Consider the following 17001-nt stretch of genomic DNA (forward strand, 5'->3'; position numbering starts at 1 on the left):
ATAATAAAAGCAACTATAAAACTACTTAACAAATCAAATTTTCAACCAGTACTAATATTCAACACGGTTATACTTCTTATCTTGAAACATGACAAGTCCAAGCAGAAGCAGTGTACAAAGCAGTCTCTTTCCATCCTAACCTAAGTGTCCCATTTTCTTGGACCAGATTATACCCATGTGTTGGTGGAAACATGTTAAGAATTAATTGAGCCTGTGCTAACGAGTTACTACTCATTGGCACTTGCAAGAATCCGTTTCTTCCGAGCTCATTTCTCCAAACCCTAAATTTATCATCCCCACTCCTCCCAGGTCCTCCAACTGCAAGTATGTTGTTGATCTCTCTATGGATCAATGAGTGCTCAACGCGATGCCGGTTGTTGTCGTCGCTAGGGAGGAATGCTCCTAGAGAATCAAATACGGCAGAATAATAATGGAGAGAACTAACAAATCGGTCCAAGAATAAGCCTCCATGAGATATATCTTGTTCAACTAGAGTGATGATTCTAGGGTTAAGTTCTTGGAGTAGTCTCATGGTCTTCCAATCGGTCCCTATGGCATCATAAAGCGAATGTTGAAGCCAATGTATTGCGATTGCCTCCCCTCTTCGGATTTGCAATGAAGAGAGATCAACAACATCCCCAACCTTTTTTGCCATAGGATGGAACTCAAATGACATTCCAAGACGTTTTGCAAAGTTAGAGAGTTGTTTTCCCGTCTCTACTAAAAGTTCTATAGAGGTGCCCATGCCAGTCATCCTAACATAGGGTGGGCCTTCTATTCGCGTGGCCAAAATGTGAAACAATGCTGGCCACTGCAAACCTTGCATGATGTCAAGGTCCAGGATATGGACCCTATCTTGACGCTGGAAAGCCTCGAGAATGGCTTGGTTGGAGGTGAAATGAGCAAACTTGACAAATGGAGATATGTTGTTAAAGACTTGAAAAGCACCATGAATAAGCTTGTGATTAGTCAAAGGTGAGCAAATCCCTAGCCATGAGTTCACAACTCTACTAGCCATGGCTTTTGCAAAGTAAGCAACAACTCTCTCACCACAAGATGGAGCATAAGGAGAAGCCATTTGGGTTAACTCAAGAACCATCCTATGAGCCTCACCCAAATTATCAACCGAAATGGCTACCGCACACTCAAATAGAACCGAGATCAAACTCAACCCTTTGTTACCTTGATCACCAAATTGAACATCATCTGACCAATTCCCCCTCACCATCTTCCGTTGTCTTGTTCCACACATCCGCGGTGAAACATCAGCATAAGTTGGCATCGTAGCATCGGTTTGGAAACTCTCTTCATGGGTGGATTCAGGCAAGTCTTCAATGAGTGTCTTGGTGACATGTTCAACCCATTCAGAAAGCTCATTTGGTCTCTCCATGTTCACGGCCAGAGTATTATTGTAGTTCCATTGTTCATGCACGGGCTGTATCAACTCAAGAGCACCTTGACCAGCCTCAGAACCTGCTCTCATTATATATATGTGTGTGTGTGTGTAAGAGAGAGAGAGTATTAAGGGTTTGAAGAGTATTTTTTAGGGTTACAGCTGACCAAATTAAGAGTGTGTGGATATACTTATATGTGTATCTATATATAAATATTTGAATGGAAAAATTAATTAGAAATAGAAATGGTCATTAGTGAAGCATTAGTTTAATAAGGGATCGAAGTAATTAGAGAGCAGCCATGGCCGGCATAGTTTAGAGTTGAGACATGAAGAAGAAGTTGAGTTGCTAATGGACAAACACTCCACGTTGGTTTTGGTGGTGATTTATTACTTTTTTATAACTTTAATTAACTATGATAATGATTTTATAAATTCATAATTATATAAAAGTTAACAAACCCAATTCTTGAAGTTTGACGTATTCGTTTGATTATGTCATCATTTTCAACTAAATGGACCATATGTTGTTGACCACCAAAAGCTCTGCTTGCTGTGGTTTTCACTTTTTAGGGTTTTGTCATATTTGTATTTTATACTGATGTAAAAAAGGTATGAAAAAAGTTATATTAAATGTTACTTGTTTAATTGTATAAACATATGTGTAGGAGTATGATCCTAGAAACTTTCTAGTCGGCTAAATTTGTTACAAAACATGTACAGATCTAAAGTGTAGTTTTAAAAAAATATTGAGTTTTTTTAAGCACTTTATATTTAACATGATTATATATCATTTAGACCTTTAATCAAACCGTGCCAAGCAATTTATAAGGAGACGCAATGGTGGAAACTTTTGTTGTCCATTTATTTAGTCCATTCTTGTCACCTTGTAATTTTACATCTTGTCCGACGTTAAATTTTAATGGGATGAATTCGGGTTTAACTAATCACACACTGCAGATGCATGTACAAATTTAAAGTGCAGTTTTAAAAAAACGTAGAGCTTTTTAAGTACTTTATATTTAACATAATTATATACCATTTAGACCTTAATCAAATTGTGCCAAGCAATTTATAAGGAGACGTCATGGTGGACAATTTTGTTGTCCATTTATTTAGTCCATTCTTGTCACCTTGTAATTTTACATCTTGTTTGATGTTAAATTTTAATGGGATGAATTCGGGTTTAACTAATCACACTACAAAATTACAGATGCATGTACAATTCTAAAGTGTAGTTTTAATAAAACGTAGAGCTTTTTAAGTACTTTTTATTTAACATAATAATATACCATTTAGACCTTTAATCAAACTGTACCAAGCAATTTATAAGGAGACGTCATGGTGGACAATTTTGTTGTCTATTAATTTAGTCCATTTTTGTCACCTTGTAATTTTACATCTTGTTCGACATTAAATGTTAATGGGATGAATTCGGGTTTAGCTAATCACACTGCAGATGCATGTACAGATCTAAAGTGTAGTTTTAAAAAAACGTAGAGCTTTTTAAGTACTTTATAATTATATGCCATTTAGACCTTTAATCAAACTGTGCCAAGCAATTTATAAAGAGACGTCATGGTGGACAATTTTGTTGTCCATTTATTTAGTCCATTCTTGTCACCTTGTAATTTTACATCTTGTCTGACGTTAAATTTTAATGGGATGAATTCGGGTTTAACTAATCACACTACAGATGGCAACTCCTATGCCCCCTCCCGGGCTCCTGTCGACACATTCAGGATTAATTGGACCATATTTAGTTGGGAAACCGAAGGCAAGATGGAAGTCTATAAAAACATCTGGCCCTCCACCTCTAGGTAACATACAAATATGGCTTTCCAGGTGGGAAGAATAAGAACCAACCTTCTTTAATTTAAGTTTAGATCGAAGAAACAACCCATCCGAACTTTTGACTCTTTTGATTCTTTGAGAACATGTGATACAAGGGTTGGCGAACTAGCCTTACGAGGATGTATGTGATGAGAAGCCCTTTTAGGAGTGGGTAGATTTGTGAGATTATATCTAGACAAGAAACATGCTACTTGAGGTAAACTTTGTTTCAATGGAGTGAAGGCCATGGCCTTTTTTATTGTGATATATGCTTTACGTGTCACACCCCAACTAGGGCTGTTCAAAAAGCTTGAGGCTCGAAGCTCGGGCTCGTGGTCACTCGATTAAAATTAGCTATAAAAAGTTGTTTTGAAACATCCTGAGCTGATTTGATCATTTTTGTAATCGAGCCAAAATCGACTCTAGCTCGGCTCGTTGGCTCGACCTTAAGCCCGTTTAACTTCAAAATCAAACTAGAGCCTAACTAAGTTACCCCGTTTAATTTCGAGCCTGTGTCGAAAACACCCTGGCTCGACTTGGGCTCGACTCGTGAACAGCCCTAACCCCAACCTAAGGCGGAAATACCGGGGCATCAGCCGATTGTTCACAGCTCGAAGATACTATCATAAATAAAAAATGCGACATTATCTATTAAATTAATTATTTCAAATTACAATACATAAATATTCATAACACAAACAAATAATCCAATTAAGATTTAAATAAGATAGTCTTCATTAAGTTCCCTATGGTCTTTTCTAGATGTCCATCACTTTAAACTTCAATTCAAATGGCAACCTGCATATGCGTAGAAATTGGAATGGAGTTTGTCAACAACACATGTTGAGTGAGATGATCACAAATTTTCATGAAAATAATAATAGTATATATATAATTTATGATAAATATTAAATGCGTAAACAAGCATATGTAAGTAATAATCAATCAAACCACAACCGTTTCATAGACATGCTAGTGTGCCATTGAACTGTTGCCTTGCGAATGGGCATTGGCTACAATGGCTGACTGAGATTGTCGGTTTACCATCGTCATGCGAATGGGCTTTGGTTACTACGACAGCATATGATCATACTGACTTGCTAGACTTCAAATGGACCTCTTCGAAACTTGATAGAATATAAACACACTTAAACAAATAGCAATTAACATTTAACTGAATTACACACAATAATTATGTTTGCGAGTATGTGTATATATATGATATAAAATATGAATAGGTACACAAATATGTCCCCAAAACGTTTAAAAACAGTAAAATATAGGAGAATGATCAAACTCACCTTATTGTGTAAGCGAGTGAACAAGAATATGAATAAATGATAAACAAATGAATGGATCATCCTTTAACGCGTTGAATGAAGTAAATCAAATAAACCTAAAACTTTGAGATAAGTAAATATGAGTAAAACCAAACTCGTTTCCACTGGAATCATTCTAAACGGATGTCTAGAACTTCGGTTATGAGAGATTAAACGTTTAAGCGAGCTGGTACTGACCAAAATCTGAACAGCGAGTCGAAATTCGGGTTTTGGTTAGTAGGCTTAAAATTTCGTTACGAAAATAAAAGTCTTCTGTACCGAAAGTTGGTTCTGACCAGAAGTGTTAGAAATCGATTGGTCAAAGTTGTTGACCAATATGCCCTTAAACGGGCCGGAAAGCAATTGACCACCGAAACTCCCTCAATCACTGAAATTGATTGAGGGCTTTTGTTAAGTGGATGAAAATACACAAAAACACAGAAGACAACTTACCCAAACGATGAATGGGACAAGAGATAATCAAGGTCAAAGGGTCTTGAAGCTTGAAACTCAACGAAGGTTTGAAGAATTTGAAGAAATTGAAGAAACTGACAACGGAGTAAGGGAATTTTGTGGGTTTTGAGAGTGTGGCTGGTATTGAAGTAATAATTTAGGATTTTAGGATATGCCTTATTTAAATATTAAGGGTTAAGACTTGTTTATTAGGAAATAACCATTTTAGGAAACCAAATAATCAATAAATGACAAAATCGAACCAATTAACGGTTTGTACAAGAATAAAACGAAATTGGAATGTTTTATAACATTAGTTGATATATCTTGGAGCTTAAGTTATGTTAATTTAGTTGAAAATATGAAAGATTTGGCAAAATTAGTCCATGTACTTTCTTAAATGCGATTTTTAGCCGTTTTAAGCGATTTTAAAGGTTTCTAAGGGCTATTTGGCATAATTGAAAGTTATAAAATTATAAAATAAGTTATAGATCAATAAATACAGTTTTAAATAGTTCGAAAGATCTGAATTATGTTTCCGAATCGGTTTAAACATAAACGAATAAAGATACGAAAAATCCGAGATATTACATTATGTATGGTTTTAATATCATCGCTCTTTCTATTGTGATATATGCTCTACCTTTGGTCATAACTACGAAAAGTTTGGGGACTCCTCTGATACTCCAAGGATGCTTATGGTGAGGGGACGTGCTTCCTAAATGGATCTAGACATTGCTCGGCTTATGGTACATGGACTATATGAACTTCGATAGTTAGCAATTGTGTGCAACTATAATTGTTTAGTAGGCTAGGCATTCATGTTTTTATAAGTTTTGGTTGTTTGCTCCTATGAACTATTATTTGTTAATTCTGTTAAGACTCAGTTAGTCTTCGTTAATGCTTGTTAAGTTGTTATGAAGTTAGATAAGTTTTTATATCTATGTGTGTATATATATGTGTGTGTATATATGTTTCTGTTAGGGTTTGTAATTAATGAATAAAAATTCAATCATTCATAGCTTCTCTCTGATTACATGGTATTAAAGCTTCCATGGCTTTCGATATTTCATCTTCAATCTATTCATAATTGAATCTTTAATCTATTCATCATTCAATCGGATTCGTTAATTTCAATTTCTTTTCTGTTTGCTTCAGTTTGTCAAATTCTTTTCTTATTCATCATCATCGATTTCATTTTTTTCTTCTTTTCTAGGATTTCATTTTTTCCATAATTCATTGTTTTCATTCAAATTATTCATCTTTTGCTTCAATTATAATCTCAATTCGTCATAATCTTTCCAATTGATTCTGGATGTTTCAGTTTTCTTTTCTGATTCGTTAATTTTGTCATATTGTTCTCTAACATTTCAATTTCATCTCTGTGTCATAGCTAAAAAAACAAAATAACTGATACAAATAGTTTTTCAATTCCTGTTATCGATTCATCAAATCCTTTGTATCTACATCATTCAGAATCTGATTATCCTGGCATGATTCTTGTGTCCAAATCGTTTGATGGAATTGGTTTTGGTGCTTGGAAGAGAGCAACGATTGTTGCTCTTTCTACCAAAAATAAGTCTGGATTCATCAACAATAAAGTTGTCAGACCGATTAATGAACATCAGCTTGCTTTATGGCAACGGTGTAATGATATGGTCATTTCTCGGATTCTCAATACTTTTTCACGAGACATTAGTTATAGTGTTCTTTATGCTGAAAATGCTCAACAACTTTGGAATGAGATTAATGTTCAGTATGGACGGTCTAATGATGCTAAGCTCTATCAGTTGCAAAAGAATCTGTGTGAAATCACTCAAGGTAACAGTGATATTGCTAACTATTTCACAAAAGTTAAATCTAACTAGGATGAATTAAATGCAATAAACACTATTCCTGCCTGCACTTGTGGATGGATATTAACTAATCAGCTCTACGTCCTTTTCCCGGTCCTCTAATCAGGAGTTACTCCACTAACATTTCTTATTTTCTCTTAAACAATAGAGATCACCAGTATACCAACAGTTTCACTAATCCAAAGGTAGCGATCACATTGTTCAAAAGTTTCATTAATCCAAGGCAATGACCACCTTTTACATTTCATTAGTATCAATAGGTAGCGATCACCTCTCTCACAAATCACCAAACAAGAATGATGAACCCGTAACAAACAATCAAGGCGACAACAACACAAGAAACTACTGAGAAAGAATGAAAAGAGTTTAGTTGTGAAACAACTCTTCTTTTTCCATTTGAAACTCTATAAATCGGTTTTTATCATCTCTGTTCTTTAAATTCTTTACATACTTGTTTACCTTACTTCTTTGATTATAAAAAGAGATTACAAAGAAGTTAGCATTTTTAAGCGAAAGAAAAATTTTAAAGACCTATTCACCCCTTTCAGCATGAATACTGATAATCCAATGTGTGAATATGATGCTCTTTTCTTTATGAATGATGTGGTAATGAAGGACAAACTTTTGTGGTTAAAGGCTAAAAAGGAGCACCATTTCTTAAAAAATAAAAAAAAAAAATAATAAAAAATAAAAAAATCCATTAGGTGTGTGGACGGTTAAGTTCAAAGGCATGTGGTAATGAAGGACAAACTTTTGTAAATGACTAAACATGTCGTTTGAAAATTGAAATCTAAATTAAGTGCTTCTAGCATGCTAATGGGCATTTCGTATAGTTACGTATTGTATTTAGCTAAGTATTATACAAGTCCAAATGCTTTAATAGTTTGTTTAAACCACAAGCTTTCCATGAAAATTATAAAGGATATATTTTTGGCACCATTCCCGTTGGCTTGTTTAATCAAAAGAAACACCATAGAAGTCCGGTATAACACCAACCAGTTTAATCATTTTGTTGTCTTGTGTTCACTTGCATTTTGAAAACCTATAGTAATCGGTTAGACCGAATCAAGCATTTAATCGACTACGGACTGGTTAATCTTGTACACTTAAAATGTTATGGGCACTATATACATTAGACATTTACATGTTCTCATTTGTTAGGTGTTACCATAAAAACCTCTTGAAGTGCCAATCGGCATCCTGTTTGATCCCCCCATTGGCTCAGCCAACTGGGTCCATTTTGATAGCCCATCGAGTCCACAAACCAATTAACTTAAAATCTCAGCCCACTGATTAATCTTGTTTGTGAAATGCAAGTCCAATGTTCTCAATTTTCTTGTCGACTGGCCTGCAACACAATTTAATTTAAATCAAGTAATCACTAATCACCAATTACCAAGTGATCCAAAATAGTAATTAAAATAATATGATTAGTTTATTCAGATTTTAAATATGAATATTTAGACAAACATTAAGGGTATGTTTGGTTGGAGGTAATGAAATGAAGAGAGAATGAAATGGGAGAAGGAATGGAATAGACAAGGGAATGAAATTGATCATTACCATTCCTTTGTCTTGTTTGGTTAACCTATAGGAATGAAACAATTATTAATTTTTATTGTTTGGTATCCAAAAAATTTGTAGAAATGAAATATAAATAATAAAAAACTCCTATCTCAAAATACTTTTTAACAAAAAAAAAAAAAAACCCTAAAATGGTGACGGTGGTAGCTCGGGCAACGAAAATGGTGGTGGCGGTGGCGATGGTGGTGGCGGCGGTGGTGTCGGCGGAGTTGGTGGTGGTGCCAATGGTAGTGGTGGTGGTGGTTGTTAAATGGTGGTGGTGTTGAGAAAGTAGGGTGAAGGATGAATGAAATGAAAAAAAAGAAAGGGGGTGGGAAGAAATAGTTTTGATGGAATGGGATTCCATGTGTAATGGATGATTCCATTCCCTTGAGCAACCAAACACCACTTTTTTCATTCCCACGTAATGAATCATTCCGTTCCTACCGTCATTACTACATACCAAACGTTACCTAAGGTTCACTTATTAAGAAAGTAATTTTAAATTAAAAAAAATAAAACACAACTTTATTTATTTTTATTTTTTTACGACAAAAACCCACTATATCATCGGAAAGTTCTCAGGGATTTCCGTATCATAAAGCCTAATCCACCCAGTGGTGCTTGATCTAGACTTAAACACGTGAATATGATACGTTATTAGGATTATGGCTGACATTTCGTGTCTTAACGAGTTTAAAAGATTAGAAATAACACATATAACACAAGAAACACGCTTAACTACTTTATATGCTATAGGCCCATAACTATAAAACAAGTTTAAGTTCATGTATTATTTAAGAAAATAAAAAAATCACACGCATTTTTTATTAACATGTCCTAACCGAATATATTTGAAATAATAAATAAATATTACTGGTCAAAAGAATTGTACGTAGAGAAGTGAAAACCTAATCCGGTGGCCAATGGAAAATAGTAAGAATCCGTCAACATAACGGAAGAGAAGCAGAGCAGAAGAAGAAGAAGACGATGATGATGATTCCAATTCCAATCAATCTCTTTCATTATTAGGTTTACTTAATTTTATTTCCCCCTTTTTCATTCCATTATTATTATTATTATTATTATTATTATTATTATTATTATTATTATTATTTACGCCAGATTCATTAGGTCAGTGTCTAATTATTCACCAGGGGGGTTTTGGTTTCGGTCGTTTTGGGCTAAACCCGAACCAAAAACCCAAACTTTATTTTTGGGATTCCTTATTTTAGCTCCTTATAGCTTTAACTTATGAGTTACAACTTATAAGTTGTTTCCGAAATGTATAACTTATGAGTTACAACTTTGTAACTTATAACTTACGCTTTAAATAAGTTATAAGGAGGTAAAATAAGGAATTCCAAACACCCCATTAGTTGATTTTTTGAAAAGTTTTGGTTTTTGGTTTTGTTTTCATTTTTCGGTTTTACCATTACATTTTGGTGTGAAAAGACTCAAAATATTGAATTTGGGCCTAAAAATAAATAGGCCCAAAATAATGCATTCAATTTTTTAATTAATAACTAATTGATTATTATACATTTGGGTTAAAATGTTTGAGTTACATATATGTTAAATATTATAAATTACTTAAAATGATAAAAAAATGAAACTCTTTAAGCCCAGGTCGGTTTATATTCGTTTGTTTATTACATGCAAAACCAAAACAGAACCATAAGTTCGGCTTTTTACAAAAAACATAAAATCAAACCGTCAGTTTTTTTGGTTACATGCAGACCCTAATTATCACTATGTTAATGATGTAGAAGATAACCTCATATTCAGCGACACCATGGTTGCTCTTCGCATGATGCACACACAATTTCCTCATATTGATAAAGTATGCATTTCCAGTTTTATGATTCTAGTTAGTTGACTTTGAACTTTGACTTTAAGTTTTGACTTTTGCAGGTTACTGTTGAGCCTTTTATTTTACAATCTCAATTGTACAGTAGTGTAAAGGATAGGACACAAGTTGATAGAGAATTAGAGGTATGTTCTATTTTTGTTATTGAGATTATAATTATAATTTACTTATAATGTATAGTTTAAGTTATATTTGTCCTTTGACATCTGCATTAAAAACAGTCATTAAGGAGGGAGAAAGTTTTGCGCGTTTTCAAATTAAATACCGGACAGGATGACCATGCTCTAATGTTCATGGAAGATTATTTGAAACAGGTTAGTTATCTTATTTGGTGGTGTTAATACATTATTTGTTTGCTATACTTATAAGTTACATGTAATGGGATGTGTCTTTGATTGTAGATGAAACGAGCTATGAAAAGGATGGAAACGAAGAAGGAAGGTGTTCTTGCGGTTTTTGAATGGTTTGAAGCTCATGTTATAAATAGCAAGCCTGAACCTTGTATTGGACATCAAGAACTAGTTAGTTGTTAATGACTCAATCTTTTTTATATAAATATATTGCCCGTTTATTTGAACTCTTTAGTTACATATAGGGTATTGACTACCGTTAGTTGTGTCGCATTGCAGTGTTCACTATTATCAATAGGAGGAAGGGTGAAAGATGAAGACATCTCGCTTTTGATAAATGCTGGTCTATTGGTAAGTGCTCACTTTTATTAGAAGTATTTCTTCGCTGTAGATATTTTTAACATAATAATAGAACAATGTGTTACATTATTAGAACATCGTGAATCCACAATGTTGAAAGTATACCCATGGTGATTATAAACTATGTAGGTGAGGCAAACGCCTTGGTTCTGTTTGCACGCGTAACCTGTCTGAAACGGCCTGAACCGGTTAAAACAGTAGATTTGGGAATTGGGATCGGTTTTCCGTTTTCGAAACAGGAACTGGTTTGTGAACCAATTTGTGAGGAACTAAAACTAGGAATCAGTTTGTACCGTTTGAAAAATCTAGCCGCTAGAAAATGTTTGTATAGCGGTTTGGAGCTGGGTTTTTTCGACCTTTTTGGACCATTTTGCCCCCATATGCTAGTATAAATAGGTCTTGGATGTATTGGTTTAATCACAAGTTCACAACCCTCAAAAAATGCAAAAACACTCTCAAAAACGCAAAAAACACACACTGCGGTCTCAATCGCAACTGAAAATGGACAATCACAACCATTCGTTTGCGTTGGTACAAGAAACGTGAATGAAAATTGTTGCACGTTTCGGTTTATGTGAATGTCAAGCGGTCCAAATCGTGCTCGATGCAAGAAATGTGGAACCTTTTTCACCTGAGTCAAACTCTACTTTGGGATATTGTTTATCAAAGCATTAATTGATATCGGTTTATGAGTGACTATTTGGTTCACTGAAAACTCCTTAGAAATCTGATATCTTGTTGAGATTAAAAGACATTAGATTTATCTATTTGAGAACTAAAATGCATTAAATTGTAACTCTCGATAACTAAAGTACGCTAAATTTTAAATCTTGTGAACTAAGTATATTAGATATTGTTTCTTGATATCTAACATACCTTAATGTTGAAAAGTAAAATAAATTAAAGGGTTGGTGTATAAGAAATTAAAATAAAGTTAATATTGGTAACTATTCAAGTTGGTTGATTATTAACAAATTAAAAAATCAAATATTGGAAGCTATGCAATTGACAGGATGTTTAGCTAATATATTATATGCTGTTAAGTGTTAATATATTATTTGTTATAGTAATTTAGTAGTAGACTTTTGCTTATTTTTTGGAATTTGATTTAAAAGGAAATTAAAATAGGTTTTCTCTTATTATATATGCAGAATAGTATTAAATTAGTAATTATTTGTGCCTATTATATATGTGCCTGTTGTTTTTTTATCTGTTTATTATTGCGCTACCATTTACAGACTCGCCAGCTTATTGATTGTGACATGTACTGGTTTGCAATTCCAAATATTGGTTCGGTGCTCAAAGGCATCACACAGGTATGCGCATTTATGATATATATAGTCATATATTATTTAAACATAGATTTAGGGGGTGACTTCTGAAAGTGATTCTGTGATAATAAGTGATATTGATAGGGAGAATCATAGAATCAACTTTAATATAAACAGGCTGCAGAAACTAGAAAATGGTTTTTTGATGTGCCTGTGTTATTTGAATTTAATAATCACATAATGTAATGTTTCATAATTATTAGTTGTATAATAAATTAATATATAAAATTACGAAAACGGACACTTGTTTAAATAGATATTGTTTGCGAAATGGAAATTAAAGTCTATTTATTTTAAAGTAAGGGTAAATTATCAATATTATTTTACCCTTTGATAGCAGAACCGATTAAGAACTAGATCAGTTTCAATATGCAAAACAGACACATCCTTAGTATGGCTATGTTTCATGATGTTTTATAAAATAGAAAAAAAAAGATCAAATTACAAATTTCGTCCTTAAATCAAGGAAATAACAGAAATCATCCTTTATTTTCACATTTTGTCACAGCGTACGTCATTTCCGCTAGCACGCTAAATTTTTTTCGGGTCAAGTACACTGCACATGAGGGTAATTTGGTCATTTTTACCCTATTTACACGACAAATAAAAAATAAATAAGTTAAAATTTCTATATAACTAAAGGACGAAAAGCGAAATTTGCTAAATTTATTTACCGTTCATGTGTGTATCTTGCATCTTATTGTCGGTGAAAATTGGAAAAGGAACATATAGTCAGTTCTGCTTTAATTTACATTTTTTTTCTTCTGCATATGACATGAAAGCATCTTGTTCTATATATGATAATTGTTATATCTATATATGCATACATGTATTATTTAACACGACACTGCACATGATAACGCGTCATGCTATTTTCAGGGAAGAAAGGAGCTAATGTCTCTACTAAACCGTAAAAAACACAAAGAAATGATGTTAGCCATTCTTGAGAAAAAACGTCTGCGTCTGTCCCCTTTGGATATGAGATTTCATATTCGTGATCTGCTCGGTTCTGGTCACCTCAAAACCATCCAAACACCCACTGGTTTAGTCATTAGAGCCGTGAAGAATTAAAATTAGGCAAACAGAATACTCTACGCGTTCTATACGTCTACGTTTGTACTCTTTTCCTTTCAAGTATAATTATTCTGTCATGGGTTTTTATATCTTATAACCCTAGCGCATTTATATTGCTTTTTGTCGGTGTCTGTGTTTCGTCGGTGCCTGTCTTTCATGAGCAATGATGTTCTGGTGTGTCTTTAACAACGTAAATGGAATGTTGCATATTTGTTGAAACAACTTAAAATGATAACTGCTATGTTTTCTTTTGGGAGGAAATGAGTAGAATGAGTACAGTTTCTTTTCTTATCTTTCTTTTTTGTTTTTCAAATTTTTATTTACAAGTTTGATATCCACCAGAATAACAGTTAAACCAGATTGAAGTATTCCTAACACCAAATCGACCCGTTTTTATGTTAATTGTTTCAAAATCACTTGGTGTTAGCCTGTCAGGAAAGCTTCAATCTTTAATAAATTTTACTATGCAAGGGGTCTTGAATTGATTATTAAAAGATGTAAAAGATCTACTATGTGTTGTTATGTAATGTTACATAAATTTTATTGAAATGCAAACAAATATAATAAAATGTCTGGTTCATTGGAATTCAATGAAATTAGAATCTGAACTCTTTTTTGTTTTGCATGTTAAAATCTCATATATCTCAATAAATTTAAAACGATTACAATAAAGTGACAGACTATATTTGAATTATGGAATTCACGAGATATATGTTTGGTCTGGCAAAAAGACTAGGTTTACTCAAGTAAAAGAATTCAAAATTACTTTCATATCATCATCATCGCCGACAACCTCCTCATAGAACTAACATAATTACCGTGTCAAGTAAGCACTTCCTATATTCTTGGGCGTTTAGTTGCCTCTTAATGATTACATTTAGATTTTACCTCTGAATCGATCAGCATCAAATGCGCTTGGTTCAATTAAATAAAACCTCTTAATCAATCATGGAGCCTTTACATGGTCAGATTTATAAACATGCTAAATGGAGTATATAAATCGGTTAACTCTCTTAATGGCTCAAGTGATGAGTTCCAAATATCCCCTCTATTCCATTAGATCCTATTTACATAAGAAAGTAATTTCAATTCATTTTTATAGATTTCAGTTAAATAAAAATATTTGAGTTAAAATGATTGATCATAATTCATAAGCATTAAATGAGAAAATAGGATCCGGTAGTTACCAGTTTCAATCAATAGCATTGATAAATTGCAATAATGAGCCTGATTTCATGGTCCAAATTGTATGATGTAGTGATGAGTACGGGGACTCTAATATATCAAAAACTTGAAAAAGACAATAATTAACACAAGAAAATGTAAATTGGTGGTACGAACTACTTATGAATATTGGAATTCAAACAAACTTAGATTAATGTCTATGAAAAGTTCTGCAACTGTTTCTTCCTAATATAAAGAATAAACGATATGCTAATTAATTAGTTAGTTATACAATATATTAGGGTTCAGGTTCTATAATTTTATTTTACTCTAGGGCTGTTCATGAACCGAGCCGAACTTAACGCAAACTTGCTCATACTTGATTTGGTTTGAAAGCGAGTCGAACTGAGCATATTGAAGTTATAGAAATGAGCGATATTTTTGTGCTTGAACTTGGTTTGGTTTGGTTTCGTATAAAGTTTTCAATTTAAAATTTTTTAAACTCCTAAAGATTATTAATTCAAGACTTCCAACTTCAAAATGTCTACACTTCCAACCTTAAAATGTCTAAAACTAATAGTTAACAAGAAAACATATATAAAATGAGCGACTATAGCTTAAGATTTAACCTATAAGCCAACATAAAAAAGGGAAATTTAAAAAACTTTCTAAAAACTGTATATTTTTATATGTGTACACAAACTATATATAAAGATTGATAAATAAGTCGAGCAAAACAAATCGAACTGAACTGAGTGAGGCTTTGCTCGTGCTTGGCTTGCTTTCAAAACCGAACCGAGCCGAACGACTCATTTCAAATTGAACTTTAGAAATCAAATGAGCATTTTTCAAGCAATTTTCGAGCGAGCGAACGTCGAATGATGAGCAGTTTGGACAGCCCTGTTTTACTCTCATTTTTTTTTCATTGTATCAATGACTATTTCATATATTATTGACAATATTATCATATTTTGTGACTTTAGTGGTGCAGACGAGAAGGATGTCTATATCACCATTGAAGTCCAGCTGGTTTCACAGTCAACCAAGTTCAACTATTTAGAATTGCATATGCAGATTGATAGAGACATAAAAAAGGACTTAGCCCATCAGGTCGAGGTTGGCTAGTGTAGGTGAAGAGCAACTACATGGGCATTGAGCGAATGAGGTTCCCAACTAAATTAAAGAGGAAGTTTTATAGGGTTATTGTTTTCGAAATAGATTGCTAAGCAAAGATAAGGATGCTGAGGATGATTTGGGGCTCAAAAGGTTGGATTCGAAATGAGGTTTTTTCAGAAGGCTATGGGTGGTTGATATGTCAAATAAAATAAAGGAGAGGAGATGGGGATAATTTGAGCATGTAAAGAGGAGACATATGGAGAAGCCGGTTAGAGTCATGGAAATCCTTACTGTGAGTTTTTTTTTTTGGGAGGGAGGGGGGGGGTAGAGGCAAAAATGACTTTGGATGAGCAGATTATAAGAAATGATTTGCTAAACATACACCTTTACGAGGACATTGCCGAGAATAGGACTTTGTGAAGACATAGAATTATCAATGTAGGACTTTTAGGTAGGGTACAAATTTGTTTTAGCTTTGTAATAGGGCCTTACATTTCCCGATAATTTTTTGTGGCCATTGAATGTTATCATCTTCTTATTTTTTCTGTTTCTGTTATCTGTTACTATTATATCTTTTCACCATTCCTTGTTATTGATAGCTTACCAGTTCTTTATTTTTATTTTGTGTTTTTATGACATTTATTTCCAGTTGTTTAAATTCCTTAAGAAGCATTTTTCATGTTTATTAGTTACGGGTTTGGAGACGGATGTCTTCTGAAAGGAGCTTCTTTATCTTTTGTAATCGATATATGGCTTGCCTATACATACCCTTCTGGTCTTCTCGGATCATACTAATGGTTTTGCTCTATATGAGATTTTACTGTAATGTTATTAAATTTTAAAACTTTGTTTCAACATGCTTAAATGTTTAGGTAGTTAAAAGTTGTAATAGTACAAACATACTTCCTACCCTCATACCAGATCGAATACATTGTCACGTACACTTTCACGTCTCTCTAATCACATGTATTAGAGTTGTAGCGGTGCTGCTTGTTGCCCGTTTACCTTCTGTCCGATATAAACACTACTTATTAATGAATTTTTCTACAAGTATATTATTTCTTTGATAGTCTCGTTTTAAACTTAAAAGTTAAGCCAAATTAACCTAAAAATTATGCGACCCCAAAAGTTCACTTATTTTCTTGGTCTGAAGATTCGCGGCCTAAAGCCTACACGTGTGTTTGATTCGAGCTGCATATTTGGAAGTGTGTATTCTTGGTGATGAAGTAAATCTATCAATAGAGAGCATATATATGCATAAGGTTTTAGAAGTTTAAGAATATATTTAATAAAAACATTAATACATGTAACTAAGAAGT

The 17001-nt window shown here is 33.4% G+C and overlaps 2 protein-coding genes and 1 pseudogene across 4 annotated transcripts; 2 read left to right on the forward strand and 1 right to left on the reverse strand.

The window, feature by feature from the left end:
• LOC143574055 (protein SCARECROW pseudogene) lies at positions 1-1566 on the reverse strand (annotated as a pseudogene).
• Positions 1567-3089: 1523 nt separating this feature from the next.
• Positions 3090-6866, forward strand: LOC143574047 (uncharacterized). The gene is made up of 2 exons (XM_077058772.1): positions 3090-3213; positions 6475-6866. The coding sequence occupies exons 1-2, from the start codon at positions 3090-3092 to the stop codon at positions 6864-6866; spliced, it is 516 nt and encodes a 171-aa protein (XP_076914887.1).
• Positions 6867-9349: 2483 nt separating this feature from the next.
• Positions 9350-13564, forward strand: LOC143574056 (uncharacterized). 3 transcript variants are annotated; one of them, XM_077058779.1, is made up of 8 exons: positions 9350-9449; positions 10187-10260; positions 10332-10412; positions 10509-10601; positions 10689-10808; positions 10917-10988; positions 12236-12313; positions 13208-13564. In XM_077058779.1, exons 2-8 carry the CDS (start codon positions 10213-10215, stop codon positions 13397-13399), a joined length of 684 nt encoding a protein of 227 aa, XP_076914894.1. In that variant the 5' UTR covers positions 9350-9449; positions 10187-10212; the 3' UTR covers positions 13400-13564. The 3 variants fall into 3 exon arrangements, with proteins under 3 accessions (XP_076914894.1, XP_076914893.1, XP_076914895.1); XM_077058778.1 differs by having other exon boundaries at positions 10190-10260; XM_077058780.1 differs by having other exon boundaries at positions 9372-9444; positions 10188-10260.
• The last annotated feature ends 3437 nt before the right edge of the window (positions 13565-17001 follow it).

The sequence above is a fragment of the Bidens hawaiensis genome, unplaced genomic scaffold (genome assembly GCF_021521415.1).
Source record: "Bidens hawaiensis isolate Kalapana, Puna unplaced genomic scaffold, B.hawaiensis_p1.1 tig00026825_1, whole genome shotgun sequence".
Lineage (NCBI taxonomy): Eukaryota > Viridiplantae > Streptophyta > Magnoliopsida > Asterales > Asteraceae > Bidens > Bidens hawaiensis.